Source organism: Poecilia formosa, unplaced genomic scaffold (genome assembly GCF_000485575.1).
Source record: "Poecilia formosa unplaced genomic scaffold, Poecilia_formosa-5.1.2 Scaffold470, whole genome shotgun sequence".
NCBI lineage: Eukaryota > Metazoa > Chordata > Actinopteri > Cyprinodontiformes > Poeciliidae > Poecilia > Poecilia formosa.
In genome coordinates this window covers 255,676-281,732 of record NW_006800409.1, presented here as the reverse complement: position 1 = coordinate 281,732, position 26,057 = coordinate 255,676, and the positions used below count along the sequence as shown (strand labels likewise).

At 37.7% G+C, this 26,057-nt stretch overlaps 1 protein-coding gene across 13 annotated transcripts in view; it reads right to left on the bottom strand.

The window, feature by feature from the left end:
• The window catches only part of szt2 (SZT2 subunit of KICSTOR complex), a 190,187-nt gene that overhangs the window by 104,911 nt on the left and 59,219 nt on the right, over positions 1–26,057 (bottom strand). For 10 of the 13 annotated variants that reach the window (XM_007578194.2, XM_016664138.1, XM_016664140.1 and 7 more), the window contains 19 exons: positions 25,368–25,495; positions 21,450–21,696; positions 19,890–20,043; positions 14,227–14,319; positions 12,811–12,889; positions 11,711–11,998; positions 10,233–10,368; positions 9,806–9,922; positions 9,591–9,660; positions 9,119–9,304; positions 8,116–8,325; positions 6,402–6,645; positions 5,788–5,862; positions 4,833–4,971; positions 3,764–3,899; positions 3,417–3,537; positions 2,871–3,023; positions 1,387–1,489; positions 406–520 (listed from right to left, as the gene is read on the bottom strand). In XM_007578194.2, the coding sequence (XP_007578256.1) occupies positions 406–520; positions 1,387–1,489; positions 2,871–3,023; positions 3,417–3,537; positions 3,764–3,899; positions 4,833–4,971; positions 5,788–5,862; positions 6,402–6,645; positions 8,116–8,325; positions 9,119–9,304; positions 9,591–9,660; positions 9,806–9,922; positions 10,233–10,368; positions 11,711–11,998; positions 12,811–12,889; positions 14,227–14,319; positions 19,890–20,043; positions 21,450–21,696; positions 25,368–25,495 (2,794 nt within the window). The remainder of the gene's footprint in view (positions 1–405; positions 521–1,386; positions 1,490–2,870; positions 3,024–3,416; positions 3,538–3,763; positions 3,900–4,832; positions 4,972–5,787; positions 5,863–6,401; positions 6,646–8,115; positions 8,326–9,118; positions 9,305–9,590; positions 9,661–9,805; positions 9,923–10,232; positions 10,369–11,710; positions 11,999–12,810; positions 12,890–14,226; positions 14,320–19,889; positions 20,044–21,449; positions 21,697–25,367; positions 25,496–26,057) is intronic. The other 3 variants (XM_007578195.2, XM_007578200.2, XM_007578199.2) reach the window with 1 other exon arrangement.

Here is a 26,057-nt window from a genome sequence, read left to right as displayed (position 1 = left end):
CCCCCTTTCAAATAAAGTGTTACCCACATTTTTTGTCAGGGGTCCCAAGATTCTTGGCGGCGCCCCTGGACACAGCCATCCATTTTCTAACACCCTTTTCCCAAGCGGGGCTGGGAGCGGTGCTGGTGCCTACCCAGCGATGGGGTGTGTGGGGTACACCCTGGACAGGTCACCAGTCTGTCACAGGGTAAGCTGAGACACTCTTTTTTTCCCAAAAAATATTGTTCATAATGTTGTTTTATTAAGAAACATTGTGAAAGATATCCGAGTTAGATTCCTCCTGAATAAATCTTTAGATATAAGACTATCTGTGTTATGATTTAGATAAAAACAGTATGCAAAACCAAAATTAGCAATTTTGAAAATGTCATAATAAAGATACTAAAGTACGATATGTTTTCTTACCGTTATGTCTTCAGGATATAAAGGCTCTTGACTTCTAATGAGCCCCATTGAGTGAGTTGGATGAAGGTTTCCATCCAGGTCTGAGTACTTGCCTTTTAGTGAGGTTTCACAGAGTCTTTGGAGAAAAACACAAGCCAAATATAAGTTTTCATCATGAGTTGCCTTAACACAATACTGGCAGCACTTTTTTTAGAATTTTAGTTCATAGTTTAAAATCTATAAAAATCACATTAAACACCTGCCACATGCAGAAGCTAAAGGAAGCCAAGAGATACTCCAGAACTATATGGAGTGGATGTTCTTTTTTGGTTTTCTCAAAGACATTACTCCCTAAATGTAAACATGCCTCTACCTCTTTGACACCAAAGAGACATGTATATTATGTCCATCCCCCTTTTGTGCTCAGGCACTAGAGGAGTTGTGCCTGAGGTACACAACAGGGGTTCAACTGGAGTTAGAGAGTTTTAAATCTCTAATTCATTTATATAAGAAGTGGTCACCATAAGAGGCTTCTTTGGGAGTGGGTAGGGGTTGGAGTATATTTTAGTTCTTACAGTCTATCATTTTTAAATGAAGTCAACAATCCCGGTTTGCAAACTTTTTAACGTACAAGTATATACATATATATGTAGCTGTGATGTCAGCTTTGGCTCTGCTGGAGGATATTGTCAATGGATTCAAAGGTAGACCATAGCTGGGATTTATTAATGATGAGCGGTTTATTAGCCTTCAGATTGCCCAGAGTAATCATCTTGGAGCTCTGAACAGAACTGGCCCCAGTGTTAACAAAGGAAACCACTTTAACAGTGTCAGTGCAGCTGCAGCTGGCTGACATGTCGAGACAGTCATCCTTCAGTTATCCTACACAGTGATCTCCTCTTATCAGGTAAACAAAAATAACATTTACATATAAGGTATGCTTTGCAAGCCAAGGTGACACAAAAAATGCAGTGGGAAATACTGTAAAACCACAAAATTCACCTCAGGTAGAAGACTGATTTCGTTGTGCGCTCCTGGTAGACAAACATGTTCTTTCTATTAACTACAGAGAAGGAGTTCAGCACAGAGCGAAGGGCCTGGATAGCTGTAACAGAGGAACAAAGAGATGTGTTTAGAACAAACAACATGAATTCTGACAATGTAGTGAAAACCAAAGAACAAATTTTGTGAGAAAATAGTTACAACCTTCAGGTAACATTCCTGATGTAGGAAGTGGAATTCCAAATGATCACAGCAACATGATTATTTCTAATGCAGCGTCACAATCTACCCATAGGGTTACCTACATTTTTTCTTCGTAATATGCTAGGTTACGTGTTACCGAGCATATTGAAGGATCTCTCTCTTGTTGTTGGATATAGACCACAAGCCATTTCTCCCTCTGGCAGTAGACAAGTGCATTTGTTTTGGTTGTATTTACCCAGAATGCCCTGCGCTATAGTTCGGTATCCAGTCAGCTTGGCTTTCACATATGCAATCAAAATACGCTTGTTCCAGTCGAGGAACAAGCGTATTTAATATACCTGAATATATTACAGTGGGAATATATTCACTGTATTCCCACTGTAATGGGAATACAGGGAAGACCATAAAGAGATGGTCTTTATTGTAAGACCATCTCTGAAAGAAACAGAGTGAGAAAAGTAAATCCCAGAACTTGTAGCTCTCATCAGGAAGAGGCTAACAAAAAGTGAGAAGTGGATGGGACTGTGCGTATCCATGGCAAAATTTCAAATTGGAGAAATACTAGAGTACAGAGAGGGACAACATGATTTTGAATCCTGCTTGAAAAAAATGAAGCTATGGATGATTGCAAATGATGTGCCAGATGAACGATAGCTCAGTGTTTTCCTTGCTGCAATAGGAGCAGACACATACAGACTTTTAAAAAACTTGCTGAGCCCTGATAAACCAATCGCATTCATTTACTAGTAACTGTAACCCTAACCCTAATCACTATAAGCCAAAACCCATCACAAATGTGGAGAGATTCCGTTTTCAAAAAAGGAACCAAAATTAGGGTGAGTCAATGGCAGACTATATTTTGTCTTTAAAACAACACACAACGCATTGAGTTTGGCAGACATCTTAACAAGGCTCTGCTCATTTGAATGTGGATGTCATCTGCCAAACCAAAGCTGCAGGAAGCCAGAGATTCTGTAGGAACAGAGCCTTGGATGGGGAAAGGCTATATATGTTCTGAGTAATCATCCGATGCGTCACAGGTGTGATTCTAATGATATTATTACTTGAATGGTGAATACACACAGGGAACATTCAGTGCTTTCAGCACCATCCTCTGGTATTCTTTCTGGATTCATAGAACTGTAGTTATATATATAACTTTCATCTCTAAAATGAAAATGCCATTCATTTGTGTATGTCTACCTAACTGTAAAACTGTAACATATACATGTTCCTCACAATTTTGTTCACTTTAGAAAATACAGGGATCTCCAACTCACCCCTGGACACCCCCATGTTGGGGCCCATCTTGAGGCGTGGATGGATGTGGATAACTGTACTCCACACAACGTCGCATGCAAAATGCCCAGGGATAAATTGCATGGTGGCTGCCAAGTAATCTCTGGCCTGGTAGCTCTCCTCTGTGTTGTAGTCTGAGTGGTTTGAACAAAATACACACAAAATACATATACTTCAGTTTTTATGTGACTGCAAGTTTATCAAGTCAGAGAAACATCCCAACCATCATATTTTAAATGAGCCACAGATGAAACTGTAAGGCAGGGGTGTCAAACTCCAGTCCTCGAGGGCCGGTGTCCTGCAGTTTTTAGATGTACCACAGGTACAAAACACTGGAATGAAATGGCTTAATTACCTCCTCCTTGTGTAGGTAAGTTCACCAGAGTCCTGCTAATGACCTAATTATTCTATTCAGGTGTGGTGCAGCAGAGGCACATCTAAAAGTTGCAGGACACCAGCCCTCGAGGACTGGAGTTTGACACCTGTGCTGTAAGGGCTGAAAAAACTCATGTTATCTGCCAACTCACCGTCAGTGGTGTTCTGCCTTTGCCTGAAGAGAGAGTCATTCTTCCAGATATCCTCCTCACTTTCTGCCACCAACAGTGTGTTACATACATGGCTATCATGCAGGTCCTGGAGCAGCATGCGCTAAAACATACCAAAAACAATAAAAGTAGGATTCTATTAAACCAACCTGCTTAAAGCATTCAAGGAATTTTGATAACTGAATGACAACAACTTCTAGCTGTACTTTTCTGGACTGTTATCTGCTACTCTGTGCATACTCAGGGTGGTGGAATTTTATCAAAAAGATAAAATGACATGCAACAAATCCTAATCCAAAATAGTGTAAAGATGCAATAACTAAAGCCACCTGATTTACAATCCTGCAAACTTCACCAATCCTCCGGACCACTGTTTGATGCAGTTCTAAGAATTCAGGAAGCTCGTGTTCATTGACTTTCCTTTCTAGCTGCTCCACGTCAACTTCTTTTTCTTCACTCAAGGATCTGGAAAAAATGTTTTTTAATTAATTCAAAGAAAGTCAGAGCTTCAAATATCTATAGCAAACTGTCCAATATCCCAAAAGAAAAGCAACATTTTGTTTTCTCCACATATACTGCTTAAATTCCATTACTAACCTAGACAATGACAGAGAAACAGCTCATCTTTAGAAGAGGAAAATATGAATCACATTTTGTTGATGGAAGTAAAAAACATTTAAAAAGCCCTCACATTTTTCAAAATTTCCTCTTACCTAGAGAACCACCAGCAGTGATTCCCCCAGTGGATACACATGCTCCATTTGTTTATTTACTTTGAATAGTTTTATGATATATACACCAGAAACAGTGATAGCAGTGCATTTATTGGATAAATACGCAATCCCAACCAGCAAATCAAAACATTGCACTATGCATGAGGATTTGGGAAGACACGAGAAAACTTACAATAAATACATGAATTTTGTACCTTCAGAACATTTAGCTAAGCATACAAATACTTGTCATAGTGCCCTTGATGCAATATTCATTTATTTTACTTTTAAGTGAGACCAAACTTGGTTCTTAGATCAACTGGCTAATTATTTCATTAGGATTTAACTGGCATGCCAATAATAGCTATTTATTTTAATTGCATTTTTTGAGTTTTTCTGTTTTTAAGGCTACAGTTGGTGTCAATACTGGTGACAAAGTATAATATAATGTATAATATAATGTCTTCCAATAACACATTGTCATATTTTCACATGTGCTGACAACTTTTGATATGTTTTAACATAAAAATACGGTTTTGCCCCTGGTGGACTCCCCTAGCGCTGCCACCACTGGGATTAGCCAGTTTTCTGGGGGGGAAACCTGGTATCAGGATCTGAGATCAGGTAACTAAAGGAACAAATTTACACAAAGAAGCTACAGATAATAACTGACAGTTATTCTGACCTGGCATGAGAGTACACCTTCACTCTGTCCTTATGGATGTTAACAATGAGCCAGAAGTCTGGCATTGACGGTGACTGACCCTCCTGATCATCAGGGACAGGACTCTCAGACTCGGAGTCACTGCTTCCGCCATCATAACCTTCATTAGAACACAAAAACACAACAGTGACATCAATTCCATTTCAAACAGAATCCCTTAAATACCTACAATAACCGTGGGCGTCTTCTGAGGATGATGAAACTGAAAGGCTTTCAGGCCTTGGAACTGAGCTTTGTGGTTAACTTTGGTTTTCTTTGCTCTTTCAATTTTAGTTGTGTCCTGAGAGTGTTTGAACACTTACAGTATGATGCTGTTGTTTACACCAGGAATCAATCCTCACATGCTACTCCTTTTCCCACTAATGTACAGTATTATAAATAAAAAGCCTCTCTTAACAATCCCAGGCTGCAAAGCAGCTTTAGGGAAAACTTTGAAAGCAGTTTTATCTGAATTTTAGAACCAAGAGTTCCAACATTCAAATGGCCACATCTTCATTCCTTTTTTCCATGTGTTTGACAGCACTGGAAGTCTTGGGATCCATACTTTTAGAATTTGCACATAACTCAAAACAACGCTGAGAAAACCGTTTCTACTTTTGCTGTGGTCAGACAAAAATTTGATATGAAAATGAGTTTGATTTTATGAGACGTTTAAGATTGACAGAGAAGCAAACAAGAAATCTGTAGTGGGCACTTGGTATATGATGTATTTTTATGTGGTTTGTACTTGTTTCTGTTTTAGAAGCAAGTGTAAACTAAAAAAAAATAGATTGTGTTATTTGGAGCCATAATATTGACTTGCCGCCAATAAATGGTTAAAACAATATAAAACAATCAGTTAGCCATCAGCAACACACTAAATCCAAAACTCAAATAATATTGTATCAAGCATAACTCAGCTGTGGCAGGAGCATACCCTGCATGTCTGAGTCCAGACTGCCCTGGCTGGAGACGACACTCTGGACACGACTCGGCCTCAGTCTGCTGCAACCTGAGAACAAGATTTGATCCATTTTACTTTTCTGTCAATGTCACAGGGAGGAGCTTGATAGATGGCTATTTACACCAAACTCTGAAATAAAACAAACAATTTTCAGCTTGACTAGACAGTCAAAATTCAAAAGCCCCATATTTTCAAATCAGTAAACGTACTATACCTGAGTTCCAACAGATCAAGTTTATTTAAACTCTTTGGTTTGGAAGTTGTTACTAAGAAAAGTTGAATTCAAAACTTTTCCACAAAATGTAGACAATTATTTTTGATTCGGTGCTTTTAGCAGCAGCTGGAGTGCTGCTGCTAAAAGCACCGCCACTCTGTCATGTTTGTGTTGGGATTTCAATCTTAGAATTTCTCACAGCACATTTGTGGGTTGAAGATTGAAGTGGGAGAGCAGAAATGCATAGACAAGGGTAAGAGAAAAAGAAGGTTCAGTGTTCCAACTTTCATGGCTGAATTTGAAGAGGTTCATGATGTTATTTAAAAGCTGTTAAAAAAAAGCAAAACGTGTGAAATGCGTCAGTCAGACTCACTGTGAGACAGAGAGGCTGACTGAGCAGAATCAGACAGGCTGACACTGGATGCTGTTTTTGGAGGAGAACTGGACTCAGGATTGCAGGAATCGGGCTGGAGAGGACTAGGCTGACTCCGGTCCCTCACTGTACTAGAAATATCTTCAGAGTCTAGCTTCTTGGCTTGGACTGTTTCTCCGGCTTCGGCAGCAGTTGTGTCCCCATAAGCATCTGTGTGAAGATTGAAGGTCTTCCTGTCTTCACTCTGGAGATGGATGGAGATTGTGAAATATTTGTCTTTATCACATAAATATGTTTAATCCAAGTCTCCAGGTCTGAAGTTTTACAAACAAATTGTTGAACATAAGATTCTTCTTCTCATATATAAAGCTCTAAAGAATTAAGACCAACTGTTGTTACTGGTGGTTCTTTGAGATGCTACAAGTTATTAGTAAATTCTTGTGTGGAAGAGTGAGTTTTTTCAGAAAATAAATTAACTAGACTTTTATAAAAGTGGACTGCAATCTGCTGGGTTCCCTTAGATCAGTAGTTCTCAATTAGTGGGTATCGCTGGTATTGTCAAACCAATACCAACGATACCTTTACAAACCCTCAATATTACGAAAAACTTCACCAGTAAATAGATGAAGCTGTAAATGCAAAATGTTAAGCACTTTTTATCTCCTCTGACAAGCTGGAATAGAAACAATACCGTTTCAAATTTTGCACACAATTTTTGTTTAAAAACCACACGTTTTGAAAAACAAGCTGAAGCAGTTGACAAATAATTTTTACAAATTTTAAAAAGTTTTACTGTTAGTCAAAAAAATATATATCCCAGTTGATGATGTCCACTTTTGTTCTGTTGAGAATCCTACAGACTGAGCAGTCGTGATTAAATGTTACTGACTGTAAATTAAGCTTAGAAATTGTTTTGAGACTAAAAACAACAACATGAACAACTACCACTTATTTCAACTGTTTTGATATTTGGGTCATTGAATTTGGAGTCAGCGGTTAGTAAAGATAAGTTATTAAATATCACATTTGCAATAGTGTTTCACTTTGGGCAGAGGGTGAAAACATTTGTTGTTTCTAGGGGAGCTTGAGAGAAAGTAATTAAGAACCGCAGCCTTGGACAGAAATGTTTTACAGTATTTTGACTAATTATTGAGCATGCTGTACAGTCCAATAACGAGAATCATTTGGAATGTATGTGTGATTGAATCGATATGATTTTTTTGTAAAATGCCTTGAGATGACATTTGTTGTAAATTGGTCTCTATGTAAATAAACTGAACTGAACTGAATTGACTGATCTTCCACATAACCCTGATCCACAGATTGGTAGGCATCTTGAAGTTAACACAACTGCCATTAAACGATATGAAGTAAATATTTCATTGGTCGAGTCAGAATAAAGAGATCATTAGACGCCACCATTTTGACTAAACATCTGATTGTGAGCCTTTCAATAATATGGGATAAATTTTAACTGTCTGAAAACGTCCATGCCTCTTAAAACTAAAAGCCTAAAAATTTAAAACCTGACCCCAACCTTAAGAAAGTGGATTTTAAGCATCATTTTAAAGACTTTGTTTTTCAATTTAATTTAATTGTTTATGCAAAGGATATATATATATATATGTATATATATATATATATATATATATATATATATACACACACAAACAGTGATAAGAATTCCTTAATGAAAAGAAATGAAGTATCTGACCTCTTTGTTGTTTCCAGACTCCAGTTCACTCTCCAGCATCATAGGTTCTATGTGACGTCTATCGTTGTCTTGCGGTGAGGTTGTGGTCGTCTCAGATAACCTCTTTGTGGCCTGGATCCTCTGTGGGTGATTTCTACTCAGGGACATGTAGTAGAAGTTTTCCTGCACTACATTCAAAATGTAGCCAGAGAATGACAATCTGCAGAACTCCTGCACAATCAGATAACATCCCATCAGACGTCATCTTTCTGTACTCATTCATTTCTCACTCCAAGGTCCAGCAGAAAAACAATGTTAATTCTTCATGAAAGAAAATGTATATTCACTTCTGCTATGGCATACAACATCTGTACTGAAATAGTTCCTTTTTGTATTGAAGAAAAAACTGACTATACTTTAACACAAGGAGAATAAAGTACCACTAGAAGTAGATCTTACATCAATCTGTACTTTGGCAGAATGTTGAATTCTTAATTAATTTAAAGTGAGGGTCTTACATTTGATATAATTACCACCCATGGAAGCCTACTGTTTGACTGCTTGTATAATGTACAAGCTGTCCTTTGCAATATTATTTATTAAAAGATAAAGGAAACTCATTGAGGACAAATATCTGCACAAGAAATATTAACCAATATGAGCAGATGGCTTTTTCAAGAAAACAAGGACGTGTAACAAAAATCGCATTATTTATCTAGTATGTATGTTTTCAGTGTGGAAAAAGAGGTGTGTATGTGTGTGTGTGTGAGAAAAAGGTCTCACACACAAAACAGAAGAAACAACGAGAAGTTGCTTCTTATATTTCTGGTAAAGCATTGAAGAATTGCTTTTATTCATTCTGTTGTTGAATAGAAACTATGGCCAAAAGCAGCACCTGTGGCTTTTTCATATGCAGAGCATATGGCTACTAACACTGAAAAACACAGAAAGCACTAGGAGAGGCTAACAGGAGCATTTAAAGAAATATTAATCCTATTAACTAAGATTCTTTGTATGGTCTTGCCTCTCTGAACTTTTCCAGTGACTGCTCCGGTCCGAAGACAAACTGAAGCGGAACATCTTCACAGTGGCAATGTGGTCGTCCGCTGGAGCGTAAAACATGCTCTGCGACTTTCAGCAGTGTGGCTGAGTTGATGACCCGAGAGTGACACAGAGCAGAAACAATCTCATCCTCCAGCAGCCAGCGGATCTGAAGCACATGGGGAACAAAAAAATGTTGTACTCTGTATATACATGTACTCTGTACAGAGGACATAGGAACAGAATCATGCCTGGACACACTCATGGAACTAACATTCAAAAATAAAGAAATAAACAATTGAACAATTCCAACCATAGCACCACTGACTTTCTTGAACACCTAACTACACCTAATGTACACTGCAGATGTGAACTGTTAGGGTATTTGTTCAGCTGTTGAGTATAAACGACTTTGTTCTTCTACAGCATTTAATGTTTGTTTTAACAGAGCTCACCTCATCAAGTGTGGCCAGAATTGCTAATTTGTGAGGAAGAGGAAATTTGGATAAGGGATCGCCAGAGACCCTAAGTGAAAAAAAACAACAAAACAACAACATTATATATATATATATATATATCAGATACATAGAAGAGATTCTGAATAAGTCAGAATTATATAGAAGTAATGTTATGTTGTGTTACAAAAAAAATTGAACAGAAAAAAATGAACCTTTCATCATCAGTTCCCCTGAGATTGTCCAACACCGTCATCAACTCCTCATCAGAGCGATAGGAAGAAGGCTGTCCTGGTGAACGATTCAGGGAAACACTGCTCTCTGAGGTGTACCTGAATGAATTATTATTTAAAATGAGTTACAGAAACATTTAATCACCCTTTGGGATAGATAAATTATTCTTTAATTGAATTCAACTGAATGCAGAAAATTGTGGGGGAACAGTCCATTTCCTTTTTAATTCTTCTGAACAAACATTTTTACGTGAAAAAAATAAATAAATAAAAAATTATATATATATATATGTGTGTGTGTGTGTGTGCCATAGACAGAAAATATCTTTAAAAAAATTTCAGCTTTCATGGGTAATAAATGTTTCCTAGCTCTTGAAAAATCCAGGCTTTTGCTCTCTCTTCCACTGACCTGTTATGATGGTAATCAGCCATGAATTCAATTTCCAGAGGCAGAGTCAGCACAAACACATCCAGAGTTACTAAAAGCTCAGTCAGATCAACAGACTGTAATGTCTCCACGTTATCCAGACAGGAGATAATCTCACCTGAAAACACAGCATTCAAGTTGAGAAGTGTAAGAAAAGCAGCAACATTTTAAACTTCCCAGCTGAGTACTATCATCTTAAAAAACTGAAATACTGACAATCAGGTCTGGGCGTTAAATATACTGAACAAAAATATAAACGCCTCATGTCAAATATTGTTGCCATGTGTAGTTAACTGTAAATGAGCATTTGCTGACATTTTATTGTACAAAAGTAATATTTCTCCTGATTTGTGTATAATTCTTAACCCAACTTGCTGTCAGTGAGCATTACTCAGTAAGTTGTTTTACTCAGAGCATAGTGGGGCATGTCCAGTGGATGATCAGACAAAATGAGCAACAGCTGGACAGTCCTTGGACTGGGGACAAAGAAGGCCACCCCAAAATGGCACATTTTGCCACAAGTTATAATGCCTCTGATGTTTGTGCATCTGAGGCACAAACATCAGCTCCCATGCCAATGGGAGTGTGCCACTGGCATGTTGGTTACAGGGATTTCCACCAGAGCAGTAGCTGCACGGCTCAATGTCCCGACAGACTGGCACTACTACAAATCAACCTCATCCTTGTTGGGTGAGGTTGAGGATCGCCACATCCGGCTCGTCCATCTGCGGGATCAGCTAAGACCAGTGACACACACAGCTGACGAGACTATTGGTCTGCACAACAGACGCATCACACCTCAGACTGTCCATAACCGCCTACGAGAAAAATCTAATTCCTCAACCTGACGTGTTCAAAGGACTGTCTATCTGCTACAAATGGTGACAGACAGTCCTTGTCTATCGCCATTGTCGATGTTATCAATGCTGATATGAAGATCAGTAATTAGTAATTACTGAAAATATATTTAGAGTTTCTCTATATATGGCATAACCCAAATGTTAATAAAGCTCTTATATTTGACATGGGGCGTTTATACTTTTGTTCAGTGTATAAAAAACTATGACTCTAAAAGCTTCAACCACATAATGTTCTGGTAGAAAAAAAGTAAATAGTCTAAAACATCAAAGTTTTTTCTTTCCTGTGATAAAAAAACTCAACCTTGACGGTACTAAAATTAGAAGCTGAGTGTTTGCAAACATAAGTTCACCCTATAATCTACAAACATGTAATACTGCTCTTATTGAGAAGGACTAAAGTTTTTATTTAATTTTGCTAAAGTTAATAACTGTAATATGTTCATATCTTGTTACAGATTCACCTAATAAGAAATAATTCTAATAGTAGTAATCCAAAAAAGTTGGTGTATTCTCTTATTCTCATTTTTGTGTCTTCTAAAAACGTAAGTCTAATCACTCTATTCCCATATCAATAGACTGTGATAGCAGATCTATGCTCACCAAGGCATGTGGGAAGAGTCTGAATAGGCATAGAACCATGGCTGCTGTTCATGTTGACAGAACAAGTGACGTGAAGAAACAGTGGTGGCATGTCCAGCTGCGGCCCCTCAGCCTCTAGGAGAGACTCTCCATCCAGGATGCTGAAGGAGTCTTGGTCCTGGTTGACAGTATTGGAGTCGGATTGGGAGCATTCTTCACCCTCTTCCTGTGAGCTGGTGCCTACATGGTCCTCATACTCAACCACCAGGTCTGTGTCACTCTCCATCAGACAACAACCGGACACATTCTCTGGAGCAAAAGAATATACAGATAGTAAAGTTACATTTTCTCCCACAGCATTTGATGTTCCTTGATCAATGTTTAAGATCAAGAAAGAAATGTTAGCATTAGATGAAGATGACCAGAGTAAATACAAAATGAAGCTTTTGAAAAAAATAAAAACAAACAAAAAAACAACAACTATGAAAACCAACCTGGATCCCGGTTAAATCATGAATGAACATAAGATGCTGATGAAGGTAGAGTTCAATTTCACAAATCATGTCAACGTCTAATTACTGCCATCCCCATAGAATCAAGAGCAGCTAAATAGAACCTGCCTGTATACATGAAAAAGGCTCAAATATTTTTTAAAAGCAACAATGAAATGTCCTAACATGAAACCATTTAAAAAAACTCAGAACAAAAATGGAATTCAATTGCAAAACCACTACTAATCCAAAAGATCCCAAAGGCAAACTAATAAAACACTGATGATTTCCAAATCTTTTGGGAGGTATTTTATGCAGTGAAAAGATCACAAAGGAACTTTTAAGAAGGTGTCTGTCCTGTTACATCTGGTAGCAAAGTAGCATTTTACTCCGAGAATATATCACACCAACAGTCAAGCATGGTGGTTGAAAAGTGTGATGATCTGGGACTGCTTTGCTGCTTTTTAAACTAAACACCTCACCATAATTCCTTGAACTGTGCTTCAGCCCAGGCCATTTCATTTGCAATCAGCTAAATCAGGTGTATTAAAGCAGGAAAACACCTAATGCATGCAGGGCAGTGTTCCTTGAGGACCAGGGTTAGGAAACACTGTCCTAAGGAATATTCACCATCTTCACTTGTAGGCTCTGTCTCTGAAACCAGCTCTTCATTAAGTCTTCTTTCAGTCTCATCATCCTCAGACTCCACCTGGGTATAGAATTCACAATGACAATGGTCATCTTCTTGAAACCAGTGGAGAACCCAATGGTAGGTCTCAACTGGATTTGTTTTATTTTATTTCAAATAAAACTGCTAATAAATATTGGTTTTACTCATCTACCTAAACTCTATTCATAATATCTAACACAGTTGAAACCAGATATTTGCCAGATATTTGTGATGGCCTGATATCAGGCCATCACAAATCCCAATGGTGGCCTGTGATGGCCAACTTAAAGTGGCTTAAGATGCCCTTAAGCCACTTTAGAAGGAGATTGACTGTATGCTTAGGGCTATGGTCCATTTGGAAGACCAATCTGTAACCAATGGTGCTGTGACTCCCATACTTCACAGTAAGGATGGCAACAACCATCCCTGTTTTTCCTCCAAATGTATCAATTGTCATTAAGGTCAAACAGTTCCATTATAGTTACATCAGAGCACAGGACATGTTGGCAAAAATGAAAGCCTTTGTTCCTGTGTGCGTTTACAAACTGCAATCTGGCTTTTTATGTTTCTTTTGAAGAAAATATTTTTTCCTCACCCATGTCTGAACAGGACCGTTTCACTGAGTAACTACACTGCCTTACCAGCTTCAGCTAACATCTACACTAGGCTTTTGGCTTTTGTTCTGGGGTCAATCTATACAGATTGGACTGAGTGGTATGATGGTTGGAACTTCCCATCATATCTACACTTGCATTAAATTGTTTGAACATATGAATGCAGGCCCTTCAAGCATTGGTAAATTGTTCCCAATAATGAACCAGACTTAAGCAGCTGCACGATTCTCTTCCTGATATCTTGGTTAATTTCTTTTGGCCTTCCCATCTTGTCAAACAAGAAAGTAGTGGGCTTCAGGTGCTGCTTTAAAATACAGGTATGACTACAATTAATTCAAATGTGCCAGTTAACCTATCAGAAGATTGTGGAAGGAAACTGGAAAGGTTTGATCCAAGTCATATATTTTAAGACAGTTATCCCTGATATTGACCAAATGTATATAAACTTTTGAATCCAAGGAAATAATACAAATAAATCTCTAAAAAAAAATGCTCTCGCCAAGATATCTGGTATTTAGCTAATATAATTTTAAAATCATTAATAAAATAATAATTTTAGTAATAATAATTAAGCTAAAGCAAAAGTCATTTGGTCTGATTTAACTTCAGGCAGTAAGAAAAAAATATGGATGCATCATTTTATTAGATGCATGTAAATATCTGGTTTCAACAGTATGTTTGCATTCAGAAGCAGCTTAGTTTCTTGTTTCACTGTTTACAAGACTACATCATTCAATGATGACATGAAAAAAGAAAACTTACCTCTTTTTTGGATGACAGAGGAAAATAGAAGTAGTAGTACGGGTTTGATGGTACACTTTTAAAATACTGCGACAGGATCATCAGAAACTTGTCCTGTTAAAAAGATTATCTTGAAATCTGGATGACATTTGATTCTTCCTTACACATTGCAAAACTTAAGATACAGTACAGTGTCTGTAAATGTACACCACCATTTCTACTGCTTTTACAAATCAATCACAATTAACAAAATTATACTATTTGACAAAGAAACCCCTACAATTTCAAAGTGAAAACTGATTTCTTCAAAATTATGACAATTTAAAATTTGAAATTTAATTTCAAATAAGTGAGACACTCTCACAGCACTCAGGTGATCTCCATCCCAGGCATTGTGAGACTACTAGCACTAGCTCTGCTGGCTGGGCCTCTGTTGATTAAGGTCAGTCACATTAAATGGGCTGAATATTTATGCAATCTCTTATTTTATCTTGATTTAATTATATTTTTTCCTCAAAATTGCTTTGTTGATATAAAGCTTTTGACTTGGAGGTATCTAAAGAATTAATTTTTATTTAGGTGAAATTTATTTTGAAGTTCTTGGAAGCTCATTAGAAACTGAGTCAAGTAGAGATCTTAATTATGACAAACGACTCAAGTTTATCAGCTAACATAACTCATAAGAGTGTCATCCTCAGGATCCCTCAGCAGCAGGAAAAACCAGACAAAAACAAGAAAAACAAGAAAATGTTCTGTGCTTCTCATTAGAGGTGATACGGCATTGTAACTAGTGCTGTCAATCAATTCAAAGATTTTATCAAATGAATCCCTCTCTGGCGCTGTACCTAGCTTTCTAAGCTTGAAATATAAATATTTATGCAGTTGTACAAGCCCCTCCTGCTGCACTCCAACCAATTAAAATGCAAGCAATTGTTTGATTTTTTTTTTCTTTTGTAGCACAAAGCAGGTAATGTAGACTCACAGTACTCAGTGGCAACTGTAGGAAACTTACTCAGTTACACATGCATACAATTAGTAGTAAATTTGTTCAGGATACAACTGACAGGATATGTTTTACTTTCTAGTTCTTGTGTCCCCCATCCCTTTCAGATTGGTGGCTCCATGGGTAGTTGTTCATATAGCTCATATGAAAAACCACCACTGTAAGAACATTTAAAATCAAAATGTCTTAAATCAAAAATGTCTGAAGATTCTCGGTTTTCCAGGCTTATTCATTGTCAAATGAATATTACATTCATTTTGTTTTAAACGCTAATTTAGAAATGTCACTCTTCACTCATTCCCTACAGAACGTGTGTGATGAGGCAGCAGCCACTTGTCCTCATGCAGCCGAGCGATTTGTGCATGTGAAATTTGAAATTTCAAGCCGGTACATAGAGATGTACATCAGTGGGCTACCGACGCAACACAAGAATGTTGAAAGTTTTGTTGCTGTGTTGGAAAACTTTCATCATTCTCTGTCATTCAGCAGTCCCCGTGTGTCGAGTTCATAACACGGTGCAGTGACCTAGGCAACCTTCAGCTGGAGAAAGCTTTTTGGTTAACCTGGGTAGATTGTGTAATCTGCATTATGTGATAGTCCTCGGTTTCATTAGGGCTGTCATGTTAACACTGACAGACCCTAATTGTAACTTGACAAGTCAGACGCTTGTGACAGTCATCAGAAGCCTTAAATCAGCTGAACAGCAAATTTAGCAACTTCTTCAAAAACATGTTGTGCTTGCAGCAATGAGCAGTTATTATTATGCTTTCAAATATCCCTGGTTGTGATGTACAGCAGCAAATGAGTACATTTGCAGTGATGTGTTTTTTTAATTGTACCTGTACGAATGGACAATGAGCAAATCAACACTGGCTTTGACTAACAGAGCTGTGATAATCCCAAATCTGCCACAAACTGTCATTTGTTGGCAGATTTTTCCAACAAATGGCAGTTGGAACAATCAGGATTATATAGATTTGGTTGTTGCTATTCCATTCAAGCTCTTAATACTAGCAAGTCTGGGCTGATTCTGCAGAGCTGTTACAGAAAAGAATGGAAATTTTTTTAAAATCTGATAGTACCATCAGAACTACAAAATCACAGCTATAGTGTAGAAAATAAATTTTCCCACCTTCAAAGAATGGAGAGGTCTTTAATTTTCATCATAGGTACACTTCAACTATAAGAAAAAAACTACTTAAAAAAATCAGAAAAGTACATTGTATGATATTTAAATGATTAATTTGGATTTCTTTGAATTAAATAATCACTTAATTCAAGCTGGTTAATGAAATACTTGTTTTATTATTTAATTCAATGATTCAAGCAGCTAGAATTCTGGCTATCAAAGATCTGTTAGTTTATCTTATGAAAGTCTTTATATTCTCCATTCATTACCTGGATTACTTGCACTTACTTTGAACTCATTACTCCAACCATTCAACCAAGGGCAAGACTAAAGAGCTGTCTAAAGACAGCAAAGACAGAACTGCAGGCCTCCTTAAGGCTAGGATGGGCCAAGGTAGTGATGACCCAATGAAACGCCAAGCAGCAAAGAGGCTTTCCAGTCCATCACTTTGCCCAAACGGTCACTACTCTGATTTATTCATTGCTCTCTAGTGACATCTGCTGCTGCACTGAAACTGTGACAGCCTTGTCACTTAAATAAATCATGCTTCAAAATATTAGAACAGTATGCAATGTCACAAGAAAGTTTTGTGAAACCCACTTAACATTAGGGTCTATTGGACCTACTCAATTATTTAGTTCTTAAAATGATTTGAGCCTAATGTAATCCTACTAGTTTGTACGTTGTGGTTGAGCTTTTTTTTATGTCATGGACTGATTTGACAACAGATTTAGATTTCGTTTTAGAGTCTTTGGCATGTGGTGCTTGTGACTTTCTGAAAAACAAGAATTCTTCTAAATTCTCTTTCTGGAACTTCTGCTTCTGATCCTCTCAAGACAGGAGAGGTTAGTCTCCATTTTAGGTACTGCTAATCAAAAATATTCTTCTCAGATGCTACCATGTCTGCTGATATGCCACCAAACTACCTAAAACACACACACACACACACACACACACACACACACACACACACGAGTAAGCACGGTTGTGATGGAAGAGCCGTCACGAGCCGGGACTTAATTATAAGTCCGTGTCAACATGCGAGCACGCCCGCGCACAAAAGTTCATTTCACTTTTGTTTAGAAAACTGACATGCAAAACGAAGCAGTGACGTGTCTAATGTAATGCCAGGCATCATTTGTTAGTCATGTGGTTCTCAGCAAGACGACACAAGCATCAAAGTGGGGCTTCATCGGACATACTGCCCTTTTTACTCGACTCACACTTTGAAGCCTGGCTCCAGATGTACTGTCACTAGCTACAGGACCACTAGCAAACAGCTTTGTGAGACCAACTGTTGCCACAATTATAAGAAAAGGGAAGAAACACAAAATGATTCTCAAGCTCCTTCAGACTGGGGCTCCAAGCAAGATCTCGTGAAGATCAGCTTATGTGCTAAGAAACAACTTTAGAAGTTGTTGGTTGATAGGATGCCACAGTGGGACCAGGGTAAAGCATCAAACATTAATAATAGGTATCATAGCCTCTGCTTCAGAAGGTCATTCTGATTAAACAGTAATTATAATGCTGTGCTGTCATTTTGATACATCAGACTTTGAACTTAATTTCTGAAAAACATTTTTACTTCCTGCCAAGCTTCTGTTTTCACCATTACCAGTTAATTTACATAAATTATAACTACATTCAAGCCTTGCTGAAATAACAATTCACAATCTCAGGATGATGGGTACTGTGGATTATTCACAACATAGAAGAGGAAATGGCTCTGTAAAATGAGATTAAACTAGCAGCTGGAGATAGGGATTGCACTTTTATTTTGCTGTAGCTCAAGTTCAAGGCAGACAAGTCAAGGCTATCATTTTCTATTCAAAATAATAAGGTTTCAGTGAAAACATGTCAATAAGTTATCATACCATATTTCTTTTTGAATTTCTGATCATGACAGCTCTATGGAGGGATTTTATTCCAAATGTGAAATACTTGCTCTCAAAACTTCTGCTCTCTTTCAAATATTCTCTGTGCTCTCAAATCTTTGTGTTCATGCTCAGATTTTCTCCTCCCACGCAAAACTTCTCTCTGTACGGACTAACTCTCCGCTCGCAAACCTCTCTGCTCACTTGCAAATTCTCTTCCTCTCTGTCTCAGCACAAAAAGTGTAACGTTTTCCTTTGTCAATTGGTACGGTCTCAATGTTTTCCTCTGGGAATTTCAATGTTCTCTGTTCTTTCTAAGAGGCTTGCAACGTCATTTTTCCTCTCCTTGATGTTGTGAGTAACAAACTAACTGGGATACATTTGGTTATTACTGTGTATTGTATGGAAATTCACATTTCCAGTTGTGCCTTGTTTAAAGTAAAAGGTGGACATTAATAATATTTTTATTTGTTCTACGTATTAAAGAGGGGTATGTTCTTTAGATTTTATTGTCTTCCAACTTTAAAGTTCATAGTGGCGACTTAACAGTTGTCATTGTCACATTGTCACTTTATTTGAGTAAAGTTGGGCTGAATCATTTTGCCTAAAATTCAAACCCTTCTCTGGATCATATCTGTAATAAACTAGGTCATTAGTAGTTATTAATAGAAAGCCATTAAAATGATAAAAAAAAATCAACAGACATTGTTTTGAAAGCATGTGACTAATATTTGAAAGCTAAACTCAGCTCATGGCAAATTTGGAAAAATTCCAGCAAATGTGGGGAAGTGAGGAGACGGGGCAGAGTGGGGATGAGCAGATGGGATGGGTGAGGGTGTGATCAGGTCGGAACAGCACTGTTGTCAACTTATTCACTTTGTCACTATGTTTATCCATTTTTTATGCTCCTCTAGTGACTTCTCTCTTTTTTTCAAAACAATAACTAATAATAAATTTAGTGACTCTTATTCTGTGTGGTTGGAGATTTTTGTGGCGACAGCGCTCTACAACACAGCTGCAGCCTGCCTGTCCTGAGCCGCAGGAGGGAAACAAACAAACCCTCAAAGAGGTTCCCACTGCCCATTATAACACTTTCATTGTATTGGCTGGAACAACACAATGTCAGGCGTCGGTACATTTTTGTTTTTGATAGAGAGCAGAAAAGAATTTGCAAACAAGCAGAGAGATTTATGAGCGGAGAATTAATCCGTGCAGAGAGAAGTTTTATGTGCAAGGAGACAATATCAGCATGAGCACAAAAATTTGAGAGAGCACAGAGAATATTTGAAAGAGAGCAGAAGCTTTACCCCCAGAAGTTTTGTTTTTAAAGGTTTTATCGGCTCTAGTGGCCTTTATTTGATAGTTAATTGACAGGAAAGTGGGTAATGAGAGACAGGGAAGACATGCGGCAAAGGCCGCCAGGCCGGGAATCGAACCTGCGACGGCCATGTCGAGGACTAAGGCCTCCATATGTGGACTGTGCTTAACCGCTGCACCACCACAGCACACCCATACTGCCAGGAGGTATGTCAGAAAAATCCCCCACATAGCTTTATTTCAGATGTACAAAAATAACTAAAACCCAAGGACATAAAAAAAATTGTAAAAATTCTGACTGAAAGAAAAAGTCTAAAAAATATCAATCAGTTGTCTTAAATTATTAAAATTTAAAATATACCTGAATGATTTTGTGCAAATCTGGGTATACTTCACAATCGGGTTGTGTTCGTAGCAGGGTCAGAGGGAATGCCGGTATTTTGGACTCATCCAGGATCCACTGAGAAGCCTTCCCTTTAGATTCAGCTTCACAACTATCCTCCATTTCAGGCCTACTGATGATAAAAGAGTATAGAAATTAACATTTCATTATAGTAGCATAACCTCACATTGAATATAGTATTGAGTTAAGGAAAAATCCCATGTTAGGAAATCCTTCAAACCTAACCCTAACCCCAATTAAGCCTGCTTCTCTTATTTTCACCCACAGTTTCTATAAAAAAATGCAACAAAGGTATTTTTCTAGTTTGTTTGACTTATGTATATGTAGTAACTTTTGATTACTAAGTCCCAAAGTCTTGGATCCCTGGAGTATATTTATGACATGGCATAGATGGCAGAAGACAAGTTTATGTATCCGCTATGTTCAGTGAACAAAATGGTGAGGGACTTCATCTCAAAGACTCGCTGTAAAAAACATCAGCCAATAGAGAGTTTTAGGGTCCATGAGACACTATCTTACTTCAGTCAAATGAAATCCTCCAAGATGTCTTTGCTGTAAACTAGATAATAAATTGGTGGAAGAGCAACCCATGGTCACTTTTAATTGTGGTGGAGACTTTAAGACATTGTTGGCCTGCTTCTGTTCAAAGGTCCTGGGAACCTTGGAGTAGTGTACAGCATCATAAATGAACTCTTTTGAAATGTCGGGAGCTTTCAATACACAGTGTGTGAAGAAGCGAGAGGTGGAAGAAGAGCCAAGGCACAGACAGTTGCCCCAATAAGGTGTTTTAAAAGGTTTGAGGATAAAAGAAACATACAAGTTGCTTGGACATAAAGGACATGGAGCAAAACGGAGCTCCATAAATGTCTTCGCTCTCAGACTGCAGGTTTACTGGTGGATCCTAGAAAATGTGAAAAAGCGGTCAGTTTGTTCTCCAGTAACCTGGGCCTGTGTTAGCATAACTACAGAAATAGCTCAGGATAACCTAAGCCAGTCTAACTTATAAGCCTTTTCAACAGAGAAGTTTTAAGTCTAGTCTTAAAAGTAGATAGGGTGTCTAACTCAGACTAAAACTGGAAGCTGATTGCACTGGAGAGGTGTCTGATAACTTACAAATCTGGCTCTCATTCTAATTTTTGGAATTCTAGAAACCACCAGTAAGTCTGCAGTCTGAGAGTCAAGTGCTCTGTTAGGAATACATCAGTACTCCACCAAAAAAATGTAAGTTTGCAAATCATGAGGTGTTTGTGCTAATCAGCCACTTTTGTTTTGGTTCTGTGCACTTATACAGACAGATCAACTTTAATCTAATTTTTCTTGTATTACTTTTGCAAATCTGAGCTAAATTAAACCTTTGAGTTTCTTATTAGATTAAACATAGCTGACAGTTTACAATCCACACATGCTAGTTTTTGTTCTTTTAAAATGTAACAAGAAAGACAATGTTTAAAATGTTAGTGACGTCTCAAAAACATTTGCCATTTATTTTCTTTATAATTTCAAACTGGGTGAACTCACCTGCATGTTTCTGCTCGTTCCTCCTGAACCTCTCCAACACAAAAGGTGGCAGGTCTCCTTAAAAGTTTTAGACCTCCTCCCAGGCTCTGGGACTTGCCACTCTCCCTAAAAACCCGCATGTGACCACAGAGAGTTTTTAGGAAAGCTGTGACGTCAATCTCCTGCAGCGACTCTTCACAATAATCCATTGCCATGAGGATGTCCTGGGAGCTTATGCTGTAGGATTGCTGCAGGCTACGGAACACACCTGAGACACAAAGGGACCAAACCATGATGACGTGGTAGATGTCATAGGAATACACTCCAATTATACATAGTCTGCTATATATTTGGACAAATTTTTTGAGTATGACTTAAACTGCAGCAGCTATGTACACATGTAAGATTATTGCTTTATTATTCTGATTGTATTGCCTTTTTGTGCCATTCTGGATCTATCAATACCTAATGGAAATAGAAAAACTCCCACAGGCATTACCTTGGAGATTTGCCTAATCGACCATAAGCACCAGACCTTATTTGATCGACTGATAAGGTAATAAATAAATGTTGTACGTTCCTCAGAATGTACTCAGGGTGAAAAGGTTCAGGGAAACAGTCTGGTGCCCAACCTAGAGCTGAGCAGCAAAGCATTTAAAGCAGGGATCCTCAAATCCAGGCCTCAAGGGTCGGTGTCGTGGAACTCTTAGATGCGTCTCTAGTTCAACAGACCTCAATTAAATATATAGAAGGTAATTGCAACATCCCATGCCCGTCTATGTAGTGTGTACTCGATCAAAGTGAGCAAAGGCATTTGAGTGTGCAGGTTACAAGCGTTCAAAAATTTGAGAAATGGGACAGAACGCCCTTGTGTCAGAACTTCGACATCCAAAATGGTGGGACTGGTACTTGTTTAGGCATTTGTGCTGCTAAAAAGTACAACTACTACAAAAAATAGATTTTAAATGTACCATAAGATATTTTAGCTTTCCAAAGTCATTGCTGGAGATATTTGGCTGTTAATATGTGTTTTGTTATGACATGTTGAATACAGAGCAAAATTTGATCTATTCAAACATTTAATACTTTACATTTGAAAAGTGATTTTTTTTTTTTTGCTTGTGAACATTGCCATATTTCCAAGATGGCAACTTTCTATTGTATGATGGTGTCAAACAATATACACTGAAATTTACCAGCGTTCAATTTAACAGTCTTAAAGGAAATTCTGTCTGCAATTCGGCTAATTAAATATACGATTACATACTAACGTTTATGCAGTTACAAGTTAGTTTGGTATAAAGTGGAGCTAATATGCTAAAGATCAAGTTAAAGACAAACATATGGCACACATAAAATAGAAAAAAAGGCCTAATGCTACATTGTGAAAAAGAAAGACTAATGGGCTAAAATGTGTTTCTTAAAAGAACCTTAGAAAGGCTTCATAGGACAAACATGTGACAAGAAATCTCTGATCTCTTCCTCTTCACCCTGAGAAGAAAACGTCTGTCTGTATTTGTTTAAAAATCATGAAAATAACTAAATCCCTTCTTATTTCACACCCACAAAAAAATGTAAGAAATTAATTTCGTGATTATGTATGAAGTTTTCCCTACAATGACTTTCTGCAAAAGAAATTTAAAATAAATATCAATTCTTCTGCGTTTTCTGACTGATGTTTTGAGAAAACACCTTTTTTCAACTGGCACTGTGTTAATATTTTTAGTAAGATTTTTATAACTGAATCTTGTGCAAGAAATTATTCCATTTTTTAAAAATTTGGTCTTCTAAGAGGTGACGAAGAGTTTAATTATATTAACAATTCAATTCTCTAGCTACATTTTTATTCACAATGCTGCTTTCTGCCTCCATTTAAAGCATAATTTTTAAATTTTACTTAGGAAAGTGCTTATTAAACATTGTAATATTACAAAGCCCCATATTTATACCAACATACTAATTGTATAATTAACATTGTCTAGTGTATCTGAAGAAATTCTTCTTCTTCTTTTTATTATTATTCTATTCCACCAGAAATTGCAAATCTGGGGGCCTAAAATGTGCCTTAATTTTAGGGCACATTTTAGGGGGGTGACTATTTTGGGTTAAAGGGCAAATTTTGGCCATTTTTTAAGTTTACACACCTCAATCTTTAATGAACTTCTCCTAGGGATTCTGAGCTATTGGCTTTATTTTTGGTCAATATGCAGTTAACGGACAGGGGGCATTAAAAATAATCAAAGTGGTGAGTTTTTGAGCATGTTTAAGTGCTGCGGCCAGACGCTGAACTTGGCATACATGCCAAAGCAAAACAAAACACTAACTTTCACATGCAATGGCCAAGTTGCACCAAACTTGGTATGAGTGATCCAGCTGGGATGCCCAACAATCATATCATATGTCATATGCTGAAATCATCTAAGCTCCAGCCCCTCAGAACTAGAAGTCACCTTTGTTTCTTGGAAAACTCCATCTCCAGACCCACTTGAGCAAATCAAGAAGATTTTGTGTCAGGAGATGGATGACAAGTTGGTCTGACTTGCTTTAAAGTGCAAAGAGTTTTCGGTGGAAGGTGATGCTGTGGTAGCACGACGAAGTTAGAGGTGACGGCGTTGACAAACATTTGGTGCCAAATTACACATATTTCAGCTGAGCTCCATCAAACTCATTATGATCAATCAAATTGCAGTCCAATACTTGACTGCATTCAAATATTGGATGCAGTCCAAATTTGCTAGAAAAAGATTTCTAGCGCCCCCTAGAAATCTTTTTTAAAAATCAGCTCCAAGCCATGCTTTAACAATCATACAATTTGGTACACTTGACAGGGCTTACAAAAGTTTCTTGGAGCCATGGTCCAAAGTCAACAGGAAGTCAACTATTTTCATTCAAAACCACCATTTTGTCTTTTTTAAATACACTGTATCTGAGTAAACTCCTACAGCTTTTCACATACCGACTTCAGAATCACTCAGCAGAGTGTTGAGGCATTGAAGGTCAATAGTTAGCAAATTTGTTTTCCTACATAAAATAATGTGGGCGTGGTCAAACCTAAAGTCTGAGCATTTCCCATAAGACATCAAAGTGGAATAACTTCCACACATAAGCATCCAGCGATCTGAAACTTTATGTCTGTCATAATCAACAAGCACTCATCACATTCACATTCACTTAGTCAACTGGTGAAAACACCTTGACTCCACGCCCTTTGAAAAGGACGTCACCTGTTTTCCTGCTGGTCCTCTTTCTGTTACAATTCTTAACTGTTTGAACATGAGACTAAATCCTTCTGTCAACACTAGTTGATGGCTAGAGCATGTCATGGCTAAATAGCAAATTCCATTCCAGGGTTTGCAGTGCTACAGCTCCCACAGTCACAGGTAGGCCAGAGCGGAGCTGAGCTGCAAGGGCCGATAGTGCTGCTTGCAGGTTTCCTCTTGCATTTGTAGCATTTTCTGTTTTACTTTCCTCACAGTTAGTTTGTGACTATTCATCTTTATTTCTTATTTTGTCTTATTTATTTCTTTTATAAAACGTTTTTGTTACTGATGTGCGCCTTGTCGTACTATTTTCTTTGAATTTTAAATAAAGACAAAAACACTGCCATAATTCCGCCTGAATTGTGGGTAATACAATTTGACAAAGTCCGCTGGATGCAGGCTTAGCAGAAGTGCAGATATAGGATCCAAAAGGGATAGGGCAAAGGCCGGATGTGGAGATTTGGGACACATTATGCACTTAAACCCTTCAACATGAACATACATTTGAAAGACACAAGGGTGGAAGTGCAAGTATTAGGACCAGGCCAATTTCCCCAGAGTCCTGCTAATGACCTGATTATTTGACTCAGGTGTGTTGAAACAGAAACACATCTAAAACCTGCAGGACAGAGGCCCTTGTGATCTGGAGTTGAGGATTCCTAATTTAAAGTCAAGTCACCTTTAACATAACTCTGGTGGTAATGTTCTTGGAGCAGGCTGCAATAATTAGCAAGCTCTTTATGTTTATAAGGCTGAGACAGGAGGTCTGTCCAGGGGGATGGATTGTTGCGGTCTTGAGATAATGACCTGCAAAAGGAGAAAAACAAAAAGCTTTAAGGGCAGAAATAAAGAAAACAGTCACCCAATATCACATGGAAAAAGCATTACATAGCAAAAAAAAGCCTGCAAGGGAAAGATTACCATCTACAAAGAGCACTTGAATTCCTTCATCTGGAATTCCTCTTTCCAAATGAATTGTGGAGTGGGTAGACATGTTGCTGACATGTCATTGTCAGATAAGACAAATCAGAAGAGGCACTGAGGTGGTTAAAAAGCTTGGGGTCTTTCCACCCCAAGGTCTTTCCACCTTCTCACCCCAGGGACCTTTTCCACCCCAAGGTGGAAAGACCTTGAAAATGTGGCTCTTAAATTATTTTATTTTTGTTGGATTAACTGTTATGTTAAAAAAAACTGTTGCCATAAAAAAAAAAATCGCTGTTCTTGACATTACAAATAAAAAAAAACTAATTTATACAAAAAAAATTGATGTTCTCTCATCATTATTAGCATCTATTTTACTTTTCAGGATTACAGGAGTGTTCTCCGCTGACCGCACATTGCTGATCCAGTGGCCATGAATCTTTTGTTT